The sequence below is a fragment of the Meriones unguiculatus genome, chromosome 3 (genome assembly GCF_030254825.1).
Source record: "Meriones unguiculatus strain TT.TT164.6M chromosome 3, Bangor_MerUng_6.1, whole genome shotgun sequence".
NCBI classification, from domain to species: domain Eukaryota; kingdom Metazoa; phylum Chordata; class Mammalia; order Rodentia; family Muridae; genus Meriones; species Meriones unguiculatus.
The window spans coordinates 32815703-32834487 of record NC_083351.1 but is presented as its reverse complement, the minus strand read 5'-3'; the positions used below and the strand labels follow the sequence as shown (position 1 = coordinate 32834487).

Here is an 18785-nt window from a genome sequence, read left to right as displayed (position 1 = left end):
TGAAGCCCAGAAAGCACTCAGCTCTGAGGGGAAACCACTTGAGTCTCACTCCTTCAGTGTTGGGTATCCCCAGTGTAGGGTATCCCCCACTGAGCTGAGGAGCTCAGGACCGTCAGCCCCACTCCACTTCTTCACTTGTTGTCTTCGCTTTGTTGCTTATTGGCTTCTTTCCATTAGAAAGTCACATCAGGCAGCAAATCTCATAAAAGTGATTTATTGGGAGGGTCCAGGGTATAGAGAAACAAACCTAGAGTTGGCTGCCCCTGCTCCCAGGAGATGACAGCAAAGAAATGGACACAGGCTTTATATAGGATTTCTTAGGGGGCGGAGATTTCACGATAGAGATTTCCAAATGAGGATTGCTGAGATTTCAACTCCTGAGTTTGGGAGTTCAAGGATTGATGGGTTTTCCTGCTTAGGGATTAATGGCTTATTTTCACCCCATTTCCATTCATCTGCCCATGGTTTGGACAGGAAGACCTTCCTGGCCAAAAGCAGCATTGGCTGAGGCTCCATCATTTTGGAGCGGCTTGGGGAGGCTTTAGAGGAAGTGCTGCCACTGTGGGCAGCACCTCATGGTGGCTGCTGGCTAAGGAAGTGCAGTTGCTGCTCTTTGAGCAGCTGTATGCTCAGGGACTACAAATACAGCAAGATCAGTATAGACTGTGGTCATCTATGAAAGGGTACCCAAAATATTTGGCTGTTCTTTGGATTATGGCAGATAGCCAGAGTTTGGAGAGTGTCTGACATTAATGAACAGATGATTACAGAGGTTCTAAGACCCAACAAACAATATAGACGTGTGAGTGGTGACTGGGCCATTTTAATTAACCTCAATAGCATTGGAAGGCAATATTAAGACTGGGAATCTGTCTTTTTTTGAGACATGGTTTCTCTGTGTAGTCCTCGCTGTCTTGGACTCACTTTGTAGACCAGGCTGGCCTTGAACTCACAGAGATCCACCTGCCTCTGCCTCCCCAAGTGCTAGGAATAGAGGTATGTGCCACCACACCTGGGAATCTGTCTTTTAAAGTTGTGTTTGTGTATGTTGTATGTGGCACGTGTATGTTGTATGTGGCACATGTATATGTATACTTCAGTGTATGCAGGAGGTACAAGGTTGGCATCAAGCAACTCAACCTAGAGATTGCTGATTCAGTTAGTCTAGCTAACTAGCTTGCCTCAGGGATCCATGTCTTCCTTCTGAGCACTAGAATTACAGGGGGGTGGCTACCACATTTGTGCTGTATTAACATACATATTTTTTGATGTGCTGGGGATCCATACTCAAGAGTGTTGACACTACTTGGACAGCAAACACCTTATCTACTAAGTCTCTACTTAGGCTAATGATAAAGTCATTGTTAAAGTAAAAATAATTTTTATTTACGAGAGACACATTTAAATATTACCAAGAAATTATAAGTCAGGCATAAAAAAAAGTCATATTTGATCGTAGGAGTTCTGAGAGCTGAGTGTAAAGTTGCAATAATGCTTGTCAGTGCTTGTTGAGTAGTAAGTATTGACAGATAACTTGCATCAAAGCACTGGCTGCTCTTGTGAAGGGCCCAGGTCCGGCTCCCAGCACCCAGATGCCAGCCTAGGCCTGCCCTCCAGTCCCAGCAGATTCCCTCCTTGCCTCCACTGTCATCAGCTCTGTCTCTCGTGCACTGATATATATATATAAAATAAATAAATTTAAAGAAAAAAGTTGGGCTGGAGAGATGGCTCAGAGGTTAAGAATGCTTACTGTTCTTCAAAGGTCCTGATTTCAATTCCCAGCAACCACATGGTGGCTTGCAACCATCTATATCTGATCTGGTGCTCTCTTCTGCCCTACAGGCCCACAAGCAGGCAGAATACTGTATACTGTATAAGTAATAAATCGTTTTTAAAAAGTTAAAACAAGCTGGGCTTCATCAAGAATACATTAGCAAGATACTTGAAATCTGCAGGTATTGTTAGACCACAGAATCTATTAAATTGTGTAAGACATGTCTTCAAGGTCTCAAATCTTTTAAGGGTGAAAAGTGGCAAGGATAAAAACAATGACAGAAACATTAGTTTAGTCCTGTTGTTAGGTATTCATGAAAACAGAAAACTAATATAATATTGTTCTTTTAAAAATTGATGGTGCCGGTGCTCAGGTAAAGTGTTCTCTGAACTAACATGTGTTTTGGAGTTTGAATTCCTGTACCCATATTAAAAAAAAAAAAAAAAAAGAGGGGCTGGCCTACAGCAGGGATACAGAGTGATTGAACTGTAATTTCTAACTAAATAAAGAAAAGAACAACTGGGTGTACATCTGTAAGTCCAAAGCTAGTGTTATGAAGATAGGCCAATTCCAGGTCTTGTTGCTAAGCCACTGTAGCTGATGTGGCAAGCCTCAGCTTCCATAAGAACCTGAGAGGGAGAGTGCCTCACAGCCTCTGGCTTGATCTCGCTTGCTTGCGTGTACAGGCATACACACAGGCACCCCACACATGCTCTGCTGCACACATGCAGAAGTTAGGGTGAGTTGAGCAAGGCAGGGTGTGATAGTAGTAGACAAGGGGAAGCAAATCAAAGAAAGAGAACAGTAAGTGGGATGTAGTGGTCTATGAGTCTAGGCCATCCTGGACTATGTAGTAATCCTCTGTCTCAGGTAGATGAACAGAATTATGATAGATGGATATCTAGGTAGGTAGGTGGATGTGTATGACATCATTCTCCCTTGGGAAACTGAGGTAACTCTGGGAAATGTAATGTCTGGCGTAAGTACCTTGAAGGTGAAGGGTTACTCAAGTAAATCAAGGTAGGTTTAGCAGCCTGCCTATAGTTCCACTGCTCCCACAAAGTGGAGACATGGGCTCTCCTGAGTAAGCTAGCTAGCTAGACTAACCATATCAGCAAGCTTTGAGTTCAACTGTGCGGACCTGCCCCTAATTGAGTCAAGGTGAGGAGTGATCCAGGGTGGCTCCCAATGTTGATTTTGAGCTTCCATTTATATATATGTTGCCCACGCAACCACACACACAGTGAAGAAAAAGTATAAAATGGAAACAATTTATTAGTCATTACCCAAAAATGAAGGCTGGATATTTCACATTTAAAGTAAACAAGTGATTAAATCTAGATTATATGATGGAATTCGTGAAGAAGACATCCTTCAGTATGGAAAGAGATATTTAGATAATTTTAGCAATTGAAACTGCATAGTTACACAGTTTTTGTAATGAAATTCACCAAGAGAAAAGATAACAATGATGTGGCTAAGTTTAATCTTTGTGACCTATGTTATGCAAGGAGATACGTGAGTGCCAAAAGTTGTCCTGAATTTGATGTGCATGTGTGTACAACAAACATGTGCTCAATGAAAATAATATTTTACCTGGGCAAGGAGGCAGAGGCAGGTGGATCTCTGTGAGTTCAAGGCTGGCCTGGTATACAGAGTGAGTTCCGGGACAGCCAGAACCACACAGAGAAACCCTGCCTTAAAAAAAAAAAAAGCTGAACAGAGAGAGGGTACTTGAGGAATGGAATTCAGTTCTTAGTAATGAGCAGTATGTTGTTCTCTAACACATGTTTTGAAAGTTGGCATTTTAATACCAGGGTAAAAGTTTTGCTTATTTATGAAACAGCCATTTTGTAGAATAGAACTAAGTGTTAGCAACTATGAGGCCATGATAGCTAATCACCAGGACTCAATGTTTAGCAGTAAAATGATGGCCCTTTAAGATTGAAGGGAAATAAGCCAGGTGTGGTGGCACATGGCTGTGATCCCAGCACTCGGGGTGGCAGAAGCAGGTGGATCTATGATTTTTGAGGCCATCCTTTTCTACAAAACCAGTCCAGTTAAAGCTACACAGAGAAACCCTGTCTCAAAAAAAAAAAAAAGAAAAAATTGGGGAGTACAACTTCTGCTTTGCTTCTTGCCTCTGGCTTTAGTATAATGAATTAATATGTTTAAAGAAAAAATACATTTAACTTATTAAAAGGATACTAAATACGTGAAGAAATGAGCTCACAAATGAAACAATAAACAGAAGCTGAATGATAGAAAAGAATTCTTGGGGCTAGAGAGATGGCTCAGAGGTTATACTGCTCTTCCAAAAGTCTTGAGTTCAATTCCCAGCAACCACATGGTGGCTCATAACCATCTGTAGTAAGATCTGGTGTGCAGGCAGAATGTTGTATAAATAATAAATATATATATATATATTTTAAGAATTGTTTAAGGAAAAGCCATGCTTTCCCATGATGAGGCCCGTTGGTAGAGCACTTGCCCAGCATTCTTAGTGCCTCAGTATGATGCCCTCTACTTAAAAAAAGAAAGAACTGAAAACCATGGTTGATAATGAAATTTAGTTCACTTCAGTGAGCTTTTGCTTAGTTAGCATATACTAAAAAAGTGTAAGACATTGGACAGAGTGGCAGGTATGTCTGCTTCTACTAGGTAACTAAGGCTGAGAATCAGAAGTTCGAACCCACACTGAGCTCCCTTTCTGGCATAGGACAGCTATCCCTCCCATTGTGTTTAAACTCACTGAAAACTAGATTAAGTAGAGATGTTTGTGCTTTGTTTCTTGTAATTGAGTGTTTTTGCATGTATGTATTTCTGTGCATCATCTACATGCCTAATGCTTACAGATGCTAGAAGGTAGTAGATCCCCAGGAGCTTGAGTTAAAGACTATTATAAGCCTGTGTGGGTGTTGAGGATGGAACTCTGGGTCCTGTGGATGACAGCCTGTGGTTAAACCTCTGTCTTAGGGCTTTATTGCTGTGAAGAGACCCCATGCCCAATGCAACTCTTATAAAGCAAAACATTTAATTAGGGCTGTTACAGTTTCAGAGGTTCAGTCCCTTATTGTCATGGTGGGAAGCATGGCAGTCTGCAGGCAGACATGGTGCTGGAGAACATGCTGAGAGTTCTACATCCTCATCTGCAGGCAGCAGATGAAGACTGTGGGTCACACTGGACGTAGCAACAGCGTGGAAAACCTCAAACCCTGCCCCCAAAGTGACACACTTCCTCCAGCAAGGCCACGCCTACTCCAACAAGGCCACACCACCTGTGGGCCAAGCAGTCAAACACATAAGTCTAAGGGGAGGAGGGACGTGCCTATTCAAGCAGCCACTTCCACTGAGGCCTGTTTCGAGCCCCACTTAATATTTTGTTCATTGCATGTAGGCCTATCTAGTAAACTTTTATAGCACTGTAGCAGTGTTTCTTTACCTGGAGGCAGCCGTGTAAAAGGCAGGCTTTCTGGTGGCGTGCTATAATCACCTTTGATCAGTAACTGAACATAGCATCTTTTCTTTTCCTTAAGTGTAAGAAAAGCTGAAAAGATGCTTCAGTGGTTAAGAGCAATTTCAAGGGATCCAAAGTCTTCTGATGTCCGTGCATACCGGGCACGCATGTGCTGCACATGAATACACATAGTAGAAAATAAAAAGACTTCATTCTGGTTAGGTCAATGTCTCCAGCTGATACACGGATTTTGAGAACTTTGGGAAAGTTTTTTTTAAAGCAGTTACATATACTAATTAGCTGAATAATAGTGAACAAATTAGATAACTGTGTGTCCTCAGTATTATTCTCTTAAAAAAAATAGGCATTTCTTAAGAATTAAACAGTGTGGGGCTGGAGAGGTGGCTCAATGTTTAAGAGCACTGGCTGCTCTTCCAAAGGACCTGAGTTCAATTCCCAGCACCCACATGGCAGCTCACAACTGTCTCCTGTTTCCAAGGAATCTGACACCTTCACGCTGCTGAACAAAAAATAAAATTAAATTATTTTTTTAAAAGAATTAAACAATATTTGAGGGTTATCAAGATACTCAGTGTGTAAGAACACTTACTGTATCCAAGAATGTACCAGGGAAAGCAGTTGCCTTATTCTTTCTAGGACCCTCACTCTCTAGGGTCTGGCATTTATTTTCTGCAGAGTCCTCAGATTTAAACTATCTGCAGCTGGCAAAGAGCTCCTCTCAGAGCCCACACGAGGCAACTAGTCTGTTGCTAGGAACCATCTGACTCAGTCCCACACCCCACACCTGGAATTAAAACAAACATGTTTAGATCCACAACAGGCTGACATCCCAACTAACAGTGATCTGCCTTCCTCTGCCTCCTAAGTGTTCCCACCATGCCCAGCCTTCTTCAGTCCCTTTAGATAGTGTGATTGATTAAAATAATGGAGTGTTCCATTATTAACAGACCCAGCTTCCTGTGGGCCTCTTAATATTGTTTTGTTTTGTTTTCTTGGAAAATAGTTTTATACTTAATACTTTCTGTTCCACTCTGTTGAACTGTATCATCTTTGGTATCTTTTTGTTTTTTGAGACAGTCTCTCTGTGTAACCCTGACTGTCCTGGAACTCACTCTGTAGACCAGGCTGCCCTTGATCTTACAGAGATACGCCTGCCTCTGCCCCCCAAGTGCTGGGATTAAAGTCATGCACCACCACGCCCAGCCTCCTTCAGTCCCTTTAGACAGTGTGATTGGTTAAAATAATGGAGTGTTACAGCTATATAGCTGTTACAGTCATGGCCAGACTGCATAAACCGGAGGCAAAGAAAGGCCTTTGGATTTAAACAAGGACTGTGTGACATTTACAACATGCATGCTGGCATGGAACTAGCCTAGCACTATCAAAATCTCTAGAAAACTGCAGTTTTTCTGATGTCCTTTACAGAAAATAACCATCACACACATATAAAAATTACATAGGTAAATGAGTGAAATTCTGCTTTGCATGCAACTAAATGCTTTCAGAACTAGCATTTTAAAGATAGCTGCTGAGGGGCTGGAGAGGTGACTCCAGCCATTAAGAGCACTGAATGTTCTTTCAGAGGACCCAGGTTCAATTCCTAGCACCCACATGGCAGCTATAACTGTCTATAACGCCAGGATCCAACACCGTCACATAGACATACAAACAAAACACAATGAAAATCAATGAATTTTTTTAAAAAGAAAGAAAGCTGTTGAAGGGGCTCAGCACAGCTCCTGGCCTTTCTGGTCCCTGTCTGCCTAAGCTCAGAAGGGTCACATGCATGTTGACAGGTAAGCCCTGTGAACTTATGTCCCATATAACACCTCACTTTTTGATTGCAAGCTAAGCTCTTCTCTGTGTGCTGCTTTTGACTGATTGATTTTTTTTATTCCCATGTAGCCCAACGCATGGAAAACTAACAGAATGGAACACAAATCAGGATCCCTTTCCTCTAGCCGGGAGTCTGCTTTTACCAATCCAATTTCTGTTACTAAACCAGTGGTACTAGCTGCTGGTACAGTTCTACACTCTCCGAAAGAGGTGAGTGAAAATAACTGCAGGGGGTCTGGAGAGATGGCTCAGCACTTAAGAGCATTGTCTGTACTTGCAGAGGACCTGAGTTCAAATCCCAGCAGCCACATGGTGGCTCACAGCCCTCTATAATGAGATTTGCACCTCTTCTGGCTTGCAGATAGAGCACTCATGTAAAATAAATCTTTAAAAAGAAAAAAATAACTGTAGGGCAGCCTTTTCAAATAGTGCCCTTTTTTCTTTTTGAAAAAGACAGGGTCTTACATAGCCCGTGAGGATGCCCTTCAGTGCCTAATCCTCCGGCCTCTGCCTCTAGTTCACAAGTCCTGGGATTGTAGACATGCAGCACTGTGGCCGGTTTATGCTGTGCTGGGGGATCAGACCCAGGGCTTCATTTATGGTAGGGGCCCACTTTGTTGACTGAATCACATCTGCAGTCCAGAGTTGGAGTTTCTCTCTCTGTATGTCTGTCATTTTGTTTTTAAAAGATTTTGTGTGTGTGTGTGTGTGTCTGAGTGTTTTACCTGGATGTGTGTGTTCTGTGGAGGTCAGACGAGGGTGTCAAATCCCTTGGATCTGGAGTTCCAATCATGAGTTTTCTGAAGGTCCTGGGAACCAAACCCAGGTTTCTACAGTAAACCACAGTTGGTGTTTCCTTGGTTTCTGCAGGATTAAAATAGCTATGTGATATAAACCCCGAGTCTGTATTGTAAAGGTCCTACAAAACTGGTGTGTGTGTGTGTGTGTGTGTGTGTGTGTGTGTGTGTGTTTGTGACAAGGTTTCTCTTTGTAGCCCTGGCTGTCTTGGATTTACTTTGTGGACCACGCTGGCTTCAAACTAAGAGATCCTCTTGCCTCTTCCTCCCTGGGTGTGGGAATCACAGGCATGTGCCACTGTGCCCAGCTAAAACTGATGTTTTTAAATAAATTGGTTTGCAGAGGATTTTTGTTGATATTTTATTTATATGGGTGTTTTCCTTTGTGTGTCTCAGATCCCTGGAGTTACAGAAAGTTGTGAGTTGCCCCATGGGTTCTGAGAATTGAACCTGGGTCTTCCAGAATAACAGCCAATGCTCTTACCTTCTGAGCCAAGTCTTCAACCATGTGTTGTTGTTTTTTTGTTTGTTTGTTTGGTTTTGTTTTTTAAGTAAAAGACAAAAACGAAGAGGGTAGAGAAAGTAACTCGGGAACTCCTAGTTCTTGCCCGTGGCTGTAGGAGCAATCTGTTTATGCTGTCTTCTCAGAGTCCCTCCAGCACCACCCCTCCAATTGAGATCAGCTCCTCTCGCCTAACTAAGTTGACCCGAAGAACCACGGACAGGAAGAGTGAGTTTCTGAAAACTCTGAAGGATGAAAGAAATGGAGACTGCTCAGAAAGTAGAGACTGTGACAAGCTGGAGGGGGTAAGAGTATAGGGGTGTTTCTGGTATACTATATATTGAATTTTCTTTAGTCATATGTATCCTTTTGTTGTTTTAATGCGGGTGGGTATGTCCATGTGCCACCATCCACTAATGGACGTCTGGTTTCAGGCATCAAACTCAAACCATCAGATTTGGTTGCAAGTGCCTTTACCCACTGAACCATCTGACTAGCCCCTTTTCTCTTTCTGTTTTGTTTTTTGTTTTCCTAGAGACAGGCTGTGTACCCCTGGCTGATCTCAATATTAGAGATCTCACTATTAGACCAGGCTGTCCTCAAACTCTAGAGCTCCATCTGCTTCTGACCCTTGAGAGTTGGGATTAAAGGTGTATAACACCTTTTAAGTGTTCTTTATATATCATAGAGAATAATCTCTCATCAGATGAGGTTTTAACACATTTTTCCTCCCCATCTTCTTGTCTTTTTTGAGGGTGGGGTGCTGGGTCTTGGTGGCTTTGAATTCTTGATTTTGGTGCCCCTGCCACGTCAATATGGGGATTATAGGTATGTCCTGCCATACTGTTTCATTCTCTAAACTGACTTCAGGATAGCAAAAAACTTAACTTTTAACAAAGCCCAGTTAAGGTTTATCTAACAGTCATTTCGTGCCCAAGACCTGTGTTCACAACTGCTTATCTCCAGGTGTGCTGTGTACTTTAGATTTGGATCAGTGATTCTGTGTTTTGTCGTCTTCCCCCACCCCCACCCCCCCACCGCCTCTCGTTGTTAAGCTGTTCTGGAACTTTTGACTCGCCCAGTTAGCTTATTGGCACAGGAGGTCTCAGTTTCTAATCAGGGCAAAAGGTGTGTGGGTTGAGGGTGGGCTATGTTCTGGAAAGCACTGTCCTCCATATTGTGGGTTGTTTATACCACAAATCCAAGTGTTATCTATCCCTTTACTACAGTTGGAGGGCAGCCACACACCCGAACCAAAGGAAAATGGAGAACAAGGTTGTCTTCAGAATGGTCTTCTTCTACCCATGGTGGCAGAAGGGGAGGTCCTGTCCCACTCGCTGGAAGCAGAGCATAGGTGAGGATAAGATGTAAGAACCTTCAGCGTACTTAAGAGAGGTGTGATTTGAAAACTTCCTCACTCTGTGTGCCTCGGGTTAGCCTGTTGCCCGCTAAGCATTCTCTGTTTGTACACTTTTCCAAAACCCCCAAAGTGTGTGTGAGGTTTAATTTCATACTCAGTTTTAGGAATATAGTCAAGGCAAAAAGCATTTTCCACAGATGTGTTGCTTGCCCAACTGGGCAGTTACTGTAAAATATCTTTTAAAGGGGCTGTAGGGATCCTCTAAGGAACCGACTGTTTAAATGAAGGCCTTGCATAGAGAGAGAGTACTCTGCCTACAACCTCTTAGCAGATGGCAGCTACCAAGTATGACAGCACTTCCTCAAAGGAAGATTAAGGTTCTCAACCTTCCTCACGCTGCAACCCTTAATGTTATGGTGACCCCCAACCATAAAATTATTTTTGTTGCTATTTCATAAGTATAATTTTCCTTCTGTTTTGAATAATGAAGTAAATATCTGATAAATGATCCCTGGAGAACCACTGTCCTAGAGGTACTTCTCAGAGGTTAGTGAAGTTACGTGGCAGGCTACAGGAACTGCACAAGCTATGGAACAGAGAGAGATGTGCTAATTTGTTCAAAAGAAATTTCTTCCTCCTTCTTTGGTTCTACGAAAAGTTTCCTTTCAATGGGGATATTGGGATTTTATTTGTACCATCTTATTTTTTGTTTATACTGTCTTTTCTAATAGGTCATGTTCCCTTTAACCATAGGAATCTCCATTTAATTATGAACAGCTAAGTAACTTGTTCCACTAGGGAGAAAACTCTCTGTAACATCTATTGGCCTTGGGCAGGCATTTCCCATGGATGCTACTGGAATACACAGTCAAGCTTAATTTCTTTGCTGTCCTTTTGTCTCCTCAAGGTTATTAAAAGCAATGGGATGGCAGGAATATCCTGAAAATGATGAGAGTTGCCTTCCACTCACAGAGGATGAGCTCAAGGAGTTCCACATGAAAACAGAGCAGGTGTGTACTGAGCCCTGAGCCTTTCCTGATACCCAAGTGCTTAGAATTTCCTTGGCCTTAGAAAATTCTAGTATTTATTTGGGACTTGGGGGCCAGTTTTTGCTGTCTTTATGACAGGGTCTTGCCAGGTGTGGTGGTGCGTGGCTCGTGGCTTTAATCCCAGCCTTGTCTACAGATCAGCCAGGGCTACACAGGGAAACCTTGTCTCAAACAAGGGTATCCTGGAACACGCTGTGTAAAACAGGCTAACTTGAACCTACAACATTCCAATTTTGTCTCTGCTTCATGCTTACTGAGATTTCGGCCATGTGCCAGCATAGCTGGCTAGGAAAACCTAAAATTGAGAGAGCGAGACCTAGGTTGCCATGGTTTCATATGTGTTGTCAGTCTCTGCCTGCACTGTAGGATTGCAGAGGATACAGACCAAAGTCAGAAAGGAGCAGGCTCCACCCTTACAAAAAACCAGGCCTGTGCTTTCCTTCTGATGATCTGACCACAGCTAAGTAGCCAAGAGGCCTTTGTAAATTTGCTCAATTAATGCTTGGGTTCTTACTCTAAATAAAACACTGAGATTGTAGGTTTGCAAAAATGAATAAAATTAATTTCTGTAGTCCTCATATGCTTATTACCCTTTGCAGCCATCCATCTGCAGCATAAATGATGTGCTTAAGATGGCATCCAGCTCTTACATAGGACCTGAGATTGATTCTTAGCACCCATGTTAGTTCACAGCAACATGTAACTCCAGCTTGAAAGGATTTGGGGTCTCCAGCTTCGAGAGGCTCCACACACATAACTAAAAATAAGACTCTTTAAAGCATAAATGGCACCTTGCAAGACTAATAATAGGGCAGGATACAGGCTGACATAAGATTTCACCACTCTAGACCCCAAATCAGACATACTGAGTTAGACTGTGGTTTAAGAAGAGAAGGGGAAAAAAAAAACTTTTTAAATTTCATTTATTTATTTATTTATTTATTTATTTATTTATTTATTTATTTATTATTACCAATGTTTGGTAGCATACGTTTTTAAACCTAGTAGTACTTGAGGCAGAGGCAGACAGATTTCTGAATTTGAGGCCAGCACAGTCTACACAAGGAGTCCCAGGTCCCTGTCTCTTAATAAAATAAATGAAATCTCTGTAAAAGTCATCTCCACATTGACGTTTGAGAAGTACTGTTGCAAGAGAAGACAGATATCTAGAGAGTCTTCTCCACATACTCTGCAAGTCAATCCTCATGGACCAATGTACTCACTGAAGGGTTGTTTTGGTTTTTGAGACAGGATTTCTCTGGGTAGCCTTGGCTGTTCTGTACTTGCTTTGTAGACCAGGCTGCCTCTGCCTCCCTGAGGTGTGGTGCACTGCAGCCAGCTTACTGAAGGGTTTTTATTTTCTTTCTCCTATGCTCCATAGCTACGAAGAAACGGCTTTGGAAAGAATGGCTTCTTGCAGAGTCGCGGTTCCAACCTGTTCTCCCCGTGGAGAAGCACTTGCAATGCAGAGTGTGAGGACTCGGACACGGAGACAAGCAGCAGTGAGACGTCGGATGACGACGCCTGGAAGTAGAAACCTAAATGCTCGCAGCTGACCTGCCCCACTAAGCTCAGCCTTGTGTTTAGAGAATATAAAGTGTTCTTTTCCTTTTCTTATGTTGTTGAATACTTCATGCACAAGGGAAATAATCATATCCCAAAGAGAGAGCAATTGTCTTGCTTAGCTTTTGTTGTTCTTCCCTGTTAACTGCTTAATAGATATGTGTGGTGGGATTTTTTTTTTTTTTAAGCACACACACAGTACCTGTGGGGCCGTGCACAAGTAGGAGCTAGCAGCGCAGAGACGGGGGAGATGCCACTCTGCTCAACAGCTCCTTCTACCAGCCCTTGGGCACTCACCCTGTGCTCAAGCAATCATTGTCAATGACAAAGTGACTATTGAAGTTATAATTGTATTAAATTAATGCTAATAATTTGGATATTTTATTTTATTTTTGGCTGCTCGGGTAACTTAGCCCTTAACCAAGCATATGTGGTTGTTTTTGTTTTGTTTTTGTTTTTGTTTTTTTTTCTTTTGGGTACAGCTGTAAAGTATTTGGATATAGGAGATGTTATTCTTGCAGCCTTGATATTCAGGGTGGATTGTAAAATATGAATTTTTGTGAGATTTCAAAGATTAAGATTATTTTGATAACATTATTTACAGATTTAAAAGATGTGGTTATCACAAGTCTGTTGAGGGGGAAAACTACTGCATAAAATAACTAACGTGGAATAAATATTTTGCATCAGTTTGGATTGTCTTGTGTAAGAAATATATTTTCTTTAAAATTAGAGAGTGGATTCTTTTTTTAGGGGAAATATTTTTAGAAATCTTGGAGAAAACGGAGTTTAGTCCCACCTGTTTCTCCTCTCAGCAGAACTCTTGGTGCAGAAAAACCTGTTCAATAAATTATTCATAATTTAAAAAACAAACTAACTACATTTTCTTTGCTGAAGGATTTTTTTAGTGCCCAGATATACTAATCCATATACATGGGTTTGGTTTTTTGGTTTGTTTGTTCTTTCCTTGTTCTCTTTAGTTGTCCATGTCTACGCAACATGTACACATACACATTAAAGAAGGATGAATTAATGGTTAGAGCAGCTACTGCTTTTGCAGATGTCATGGTTTTGGTTCCACACCCGAGTCTATTTGAGTGCCACCAAAACAGCTCAATGGGGAAGGTAGCGTGCCACCAACCTAGGATTCGGTTGATTCCTAGGACCCACATGGTGAAAGAAAACAAGTGACTCCCTTTGTCCTTTGACCTCCCTGCCTTGGCATGCATGTGCTAACATTTATACAAACTAAAGTTTTAAATATTTTAAGAAACATTAAGGAAATTTGCAGCTGGGTGTGTTTTTCATTGGTTGAACAGTTGTATTGCAGCCCAAGGCCCTAGATCTACTACAAAGCCAACAGGATAATTCACCAATTTTAGTATAATGCTTATCTAAACCATTAAATATGTACTGGAAATAGAGGAACGGCCCGCTGGAGCACTCACTAGCTGCTCTTTCAGTGGTCTAGGGTTTGAATCCAACTAGTAACCACAACCTAACTGCAGTCCCAGCAGAGCCCACTTCTAGCCTTGGGTACTGCATGCATTTGCTGCACAAACATACATGCAGGCAAAACACCATACATATAAACACAGAGAAGGCATCTTTAAATAAATGAAGTAATGCGTTGTTGAAAAAAAATTAAGTTTGAGGTTAGGAAGTGATTAAGGATTAGCCATTTACTAGTTTTCAGAACATTTCATTTTTTCTGTTAGAATTATGTCGAATTGAGAGCGCATAATCTGAAACACGTTGTAACTTGCTCCTCGTGCTTTGGATGTTTGCAGGCAAATACCTTAAGGGCCCTGTCTTGTTCAGTAAAGAAGTGATTTGAAAGCTGCTGCTTCACAGTCTGATGGGTGCATGCATGTGCGTGGATTAATTGACCAGCAGAAAGCTTGCTGTACTCCCGAGTAGCCATATGCCCCACCCTTCCCTCCATCTCCACCCCCGTTTTCATTACTTTTGGCTGTTCAAATCATCTGTTTCAGAATGGGAATTATGGAGACGTCTCCATTCTGTGATGGGTTGTGGAGAGGCGTGTACTACCGTGGCCTTTTCCTTCTGTGGAGTGCAACTTCAAGTGGTCCCTGCAGGGGAGACTAGCACTAGCTTGAATTCTGTCGCAGAGAACAGTGATACAGACAACACGTTCCTGTCAGGTGCTATGAAATGAGTAATAGAGGCCCAGCTAGTGGGGGAGGCTGCCTTTTCTGTGGGCAAGGAATGTGTCACAGGCTTGCCCAAACTCATGCGATTGGTGGACCCGACTTACGACACTTCCTCACCTGGGGCTCCTCCCAGGCCTGTACTTGCTGCCCAGGGAGCTAGGGCACCTCCCCAAACACAAACTTGAAGAACTTGGAGATGTAACCGAGCCTGCCTTTCCCCCGCTCTTCTGCCGTATCCTCTCTAGGACGCTGGTTGTCAGTAAGGTTCCATCCGATGGCTGATTACCCTAGGGAGTCAGGACTTCTGCCCTGTGAGTCCTGTGACATGGTTTTCCGCTCCTGGGCGTTGTTGGCCACCCACACCCAGAGATTCTGCATTGGCCGGCTGACCCCGGAGGCGACACAGCCTTCAGTAACCACGGTAACAGGGGCCACCTGTGGCCCGGGGTAGGTTTGCTAGGAAGCAGGATCCTCAGAGGTCTTTTCCCTGCCACCAGATTATGGCACAGGAAAAGAGCCGTTCAGATCAGGAGTCCAGGACGTCTCTAAAGAGGCTGACCGAGGAGGTACACACCCAGCGTGGCTACAAACTCCCCGTCTGTAGACTATTTTCGGGCGAGCAGCCAGCACAGACACCGCGGGTCCCGGTTACCTGCAGGTGCGGTTGCTGAGACTGTCCCTACAGGGCTCCCAGACGGCGGGGAGCCCTGGTGAGAGGCTCCAGGTGTTGCAGGGAGCCCGAGCCAGGCGCGTGGCGGAGACTGACGCGCGAGGCCGGGCCCTGCAGCGTCGCAGCGAAGGTGAGAGGTGGGACACAGGCGGTGGTCCTCCTGCCGCGCCAGGACGGACCCGAGCTCGGCCCTTCCTCCCTCAGAGCTGGAACAGCGCCTCCTCGGCGGAGCGGGAGCCGAGGGACGGCCGTCCCGCCCGCTCGGCGTGGAGCGCGAGCTCAGGGAGCTCAGGGCCGAGGCCGGCCGGGCGCGGGCCGCGCTGCAAACGCTGGGCGCGCACGTCCTGGCGCTCCAGCCACAGCCGCGGTGAGGCGCGGGCCAGGCGGGGGGCGGGCGGGGCGCGGGGAGGCTCCGTGACATCAGCTCCCGCACTAGCAGCCCTTGGGACGCCTACAGGGAAGCGGAGTTCGGCCGCCGGACTCTGCCTGCCAACCTGGGAACGCTGGCCACGGAGATACGGTGAGGCCCCGCCCGGGCTGGGCAGGGGCGGGAGGCTATTCAGTCTGGGAAAACAGCTTTCTGCCGCCTTCTTGCTAGGGTCCTACGTGAGGCCTATGTGCGCGGTGGAGGTCGGGACCCAGGAGTTCTGGACAAAATACGGCAGCTGCAAGTAGAGGCGGCAGCCCTGGAGTTGCGGCAGTCGCAGAACCGCATGGGTGAACAGAAGGAGCCAGCCTAGAGGGCCCCTCTCCACACTGGTGGTCCTAGACTGGGGGGAAGGGTGTGAGGGAGGGCACTACAGTGGGAGCCACTTGAGCTCAAGGTAGGAAAACCCACTGTCAGATGATAAATCCCGGCTTGTGCAGAAAACCCTAAGGTTGGAGAACTACATAAAGTGCAACAGGTCACTTTAATTCATCTTAGAAAAAGCAAGTGTCACCTCTGAGGAGCTTCTAATGGTGGAAGCTGAAAACCGGCTCCTGGAGGCAGAAATCCTAGCCTTGAAGAAGCAGAAGGGCTTGAGTCCGGCACCCTGGGGTCAGTGAAAAACCCAAGCTCTCCCTAGCCTATCCCAGGGGACCCACCTCAGGAGAAGGGCTATGCCGGGAGAATGAGGCCTGTCTCTGTACCATAGGTTTGTGTCCATACGTCTATCCTTGTCTTTGGTGTATGACCCTCAGACTTAGTTCTGAGTTCCCTGCTTCCTCCAGCTCAAGCCAACTTTTTTCTGTTCCTAGGACCCGGGGATCTCTGGCGATGCATGAGTAGGAAGGGTGATACCTTTCTTCTCTCTCCACCAGTTGCACCCCCAATGCCACCACTTACAAGTTCCAGAAATGTCTGGAACTTCCATGCCACTTCAAAGGCTGTGAGGACTCAGCGGAGTGGGGGTTGATAGCAGACAGTGGTGACATGGAGTTTGGGGTGAAGGGGTACTTTGCGGTTCTGTATGGTTGAAATCTTTTGCCCTCTGCAGAAACTTAATGGACCCATGACAAGGAACGTGGGTCTGGATCTCCACTCCTCCCTACCACCAGCTGATGTTCTAGGCCCTGCACTCTATGATCCTGGGTGAGGCCGGCTCCCTCCTTCACAGCCTCTTTAACTTAGTCACTACAGACATTTAAGGAGACCCACAAGAGCCATTTAGGGTTCAAGTACTGGTTGGGTGGAGGCATTTGGTGCTGTGTACTTAAGGTTTGTATTCTTCAGGGCTGGCCTTGTCATTTTCTATGACTTCCTGCTGGGCCTTGAAGCATCTTGGATTTGGGTGCAGCTAATGACAAGCTTGGCCCGGGGTGGACAGGATACAGGAGGGACCACAGCATTGCCTCCAGCACTCTGCTTGCCTCCACCTTCAGCTCCTGGACCTATGGGCAACTGTGCCATCCTTGCAAGCAGGCAGCCTGTGCCCAGGTCAGTAGATTTAGATCATGAAGGGGTACCTCCTCCTATTTAAGCTGTACACAGGGGCCCTGGGAGCCAAGTCCTACAAAAGCATCCCTAGATTAGCTTTAGCAATCTTCCAACATGGCTTTGGTTGCTCTACAGGCTGCCTCCATCCCCACTGCTATCTTTGACCTGTGAGCTACAGGCCTGGCAGGGAGTCACATGGGCACCACAACCAAAGGCTTGGGCCTCACTATTGCTATTTGACCAAGACCAGAAGGTGCTTAGTGGCCGTTGGCGCCTCCCACTTCGGGTCCTTCCTCCTAATCCCAGCCTCAGCCTTGAGCAGTTGAACGAGATCCCCCAGGTAAGTGCAGAGGGTAAGGGACTGGGTCCACTGCAAGATTCAGACGGAGTACCACTTCACCTCTCCCAGGCAGGTCAAGCTGAGCTCTTTCTGAGGCTGGTGAATGCAAGAGATACAGATGTCCAGAAACTGGAAGAGATCAATCCAGCAAGTGCCCATGAATACCAGTACCCACCACTGGTGAGAGTCCACTGCACCTAGGAAGTGTGAACCTCTCTTGGCTAACCAGCTTCTGTTAACTAGTTAGTATGCAGCAATCCCTACAATAGCCCATTTGATCCTTCAAGTTACCCCCTAAATACTGTGTGGCAGAAAAAGCACACTTAACTTGAACTGGCTTATCTTTAAACTTTGTCCTCAGATATTTTAACTCCGAAAGCTTTTTACCTCTAGTTTTGCTTTAAAAAAAAAAAAAAAAAACCTAAAATTTTATATTCTACAGGTCTCTAGTTCATCATTGGAAGCTAGTTCCTTCACCCACAATTCTGCCTTTGCTGACCCTCCACCTCCCACAGAAGAGGCTTGTCAAGGATAAAGATGAGCCCTCACCAGTTTTGACCCAAATGACATCAGGTTTCTGGGGCCTGAGGCACATTTCTAAACCTGCAGGTTTTCTAATGGGGTCTGCAAGAAGTGACGAACTCCAGCCATGCCAACTAGGCTTTCTGCACTTGTCTTCCATTTCTAAAGCAGATCGAGGAGTAAACGGTTTCGGATATTTACAATAACTGCCTGACATTCAAATCTCTGAAAATGGGTAAGCTTGTAAAGCCAGCTTTGTCAAATTTCACTCCTCCCAGCTTTCTCAGGACCTCTAGACAGAGATCGATCTACAATCTGATGCGTCCAACACAGGAATTCTAGATCCCAGAGTAATTTCAGCCCAGTTATATTCCACCCGAGTAGAGGATCATGCATTCTGAACCTAACCACAGATCCAATCAGCAAGGATCTTGTACTGATATCAAGTATGGTCCAACTGGAAAGATGGGAAAAAACATTTAGAACCTGGAATATGGCAATACAAAGTCAAAGAGAAAGTTCAAAGTCATGATGAGCCAGATACTCTGCAGCCAAGGTTTAGTGAATTTTTTCCAGGTCATTCAGCACATAATCCTCAACACTAGATTTATACCACACTCTATACGAGAATGAGGAAGTCAAGTGTGTTTTTAAAGAGCCAATAAAAGGCAGCTCAATTAGGGCGTTCTTAATTCATGTACCCTGACTGTCCCAGCCTAATAGGATGGCATTAGAACCTGACCACCCCCCCCCATATCCCACAGGGATACTCCAGGACCCTTCTTGTAAAGTCTTTCAAGTA

General features: G+C 44.7%; 2 protein-coding genes across 3 annotated transcripts in view; both read left to right on the top strand.

The window, feature by feature from the left end:
- Gpbp1l1 (GC-rich promoter binding protein 1 like 1) overlaps positions 1 to 13050 on the top strand; it is a 47132-nt gene extending 34082 nt beyond the window's left edge. For both annotated transcript variants that reach the window (XM_021633398.2, XM_021633396.2), the window contains exons 8-12: positions 7158 to 7298; positions 8534 to 8692; positions 9617 to 9741; positions 10655 to 10757; positions 12178 to 13050. In XM_021633398.2, coding sequence (XP_021489073.1) covers positions 7158 to 7298; positions 8534 to 8692; positions 9617 to 9741; positions 10655 to 10757; positions 12178 to 12330 — 681 coding nt within the window. In that variant the 3' untranslated portion in view covers positions 12331 to 13050. The remainder of the gene's footprint in view (positions 1 to 7157; positions 7299 to 8533; positions 8693 to 9616; positions 9742 to 10654; positions 10758 to 12177) is intronic.
- A 1672-nt stretch (positions 13051 to 14722) lies between these two features.
- Positions 14723 to 18189, top strand: Ccdc17 (coiled-coil domain containing 17). The gene is made up of 13 exons (XM_060379787.1): positions 14723 to 14954; positions 15031 to 15099; positions 15192 to 15333; positions 15408 to 15570; positions 15640 to 15723; positions 15802 to 15920; positions 16129 to 16242; positions 16443 to 16573; positions 16682 to 16776; positions 16918 to 17121; positions 17257 to 17461; positions 17531 to 17641; positions 17904 to 18189. Exons 1-13 carry the CDS (start codon positions 14808 to 14810, stop codon positions 17994 to 17996), a joined length of 1677 nt encoding a protein of 558 aa, XP_060235770.1. The 5' UTR covers positions 14723 to 14807; the 3' UTR covers positions 17997 to 18189.
- Positions 18190 to 18785: the final 596 nt, after the last annotated feature.

Coding starts and splice junctions, on each gene's coding strand:
- Ccdc17 (XM_060379787.1), top strand. CDS start 14,808: ATGGCTGATTACCCTAGGGAGTCAGGACTTCTGCCCTGTGAGTCCTGT. Junction 15,921..16,128: donor GCAGTCGCAGAACCGCATGG/GTGAACAGAAGG, acceptor AATTCATCTTAG/AAAAAGCAAGTGTCACCTCT. Junction 17,642..17,903: donor AATACCAGTACCCACCACTG/GTGAGAGTCCAC, acceptor TATATTCTACAG/GTCTCTAGTTCATCATTGGA.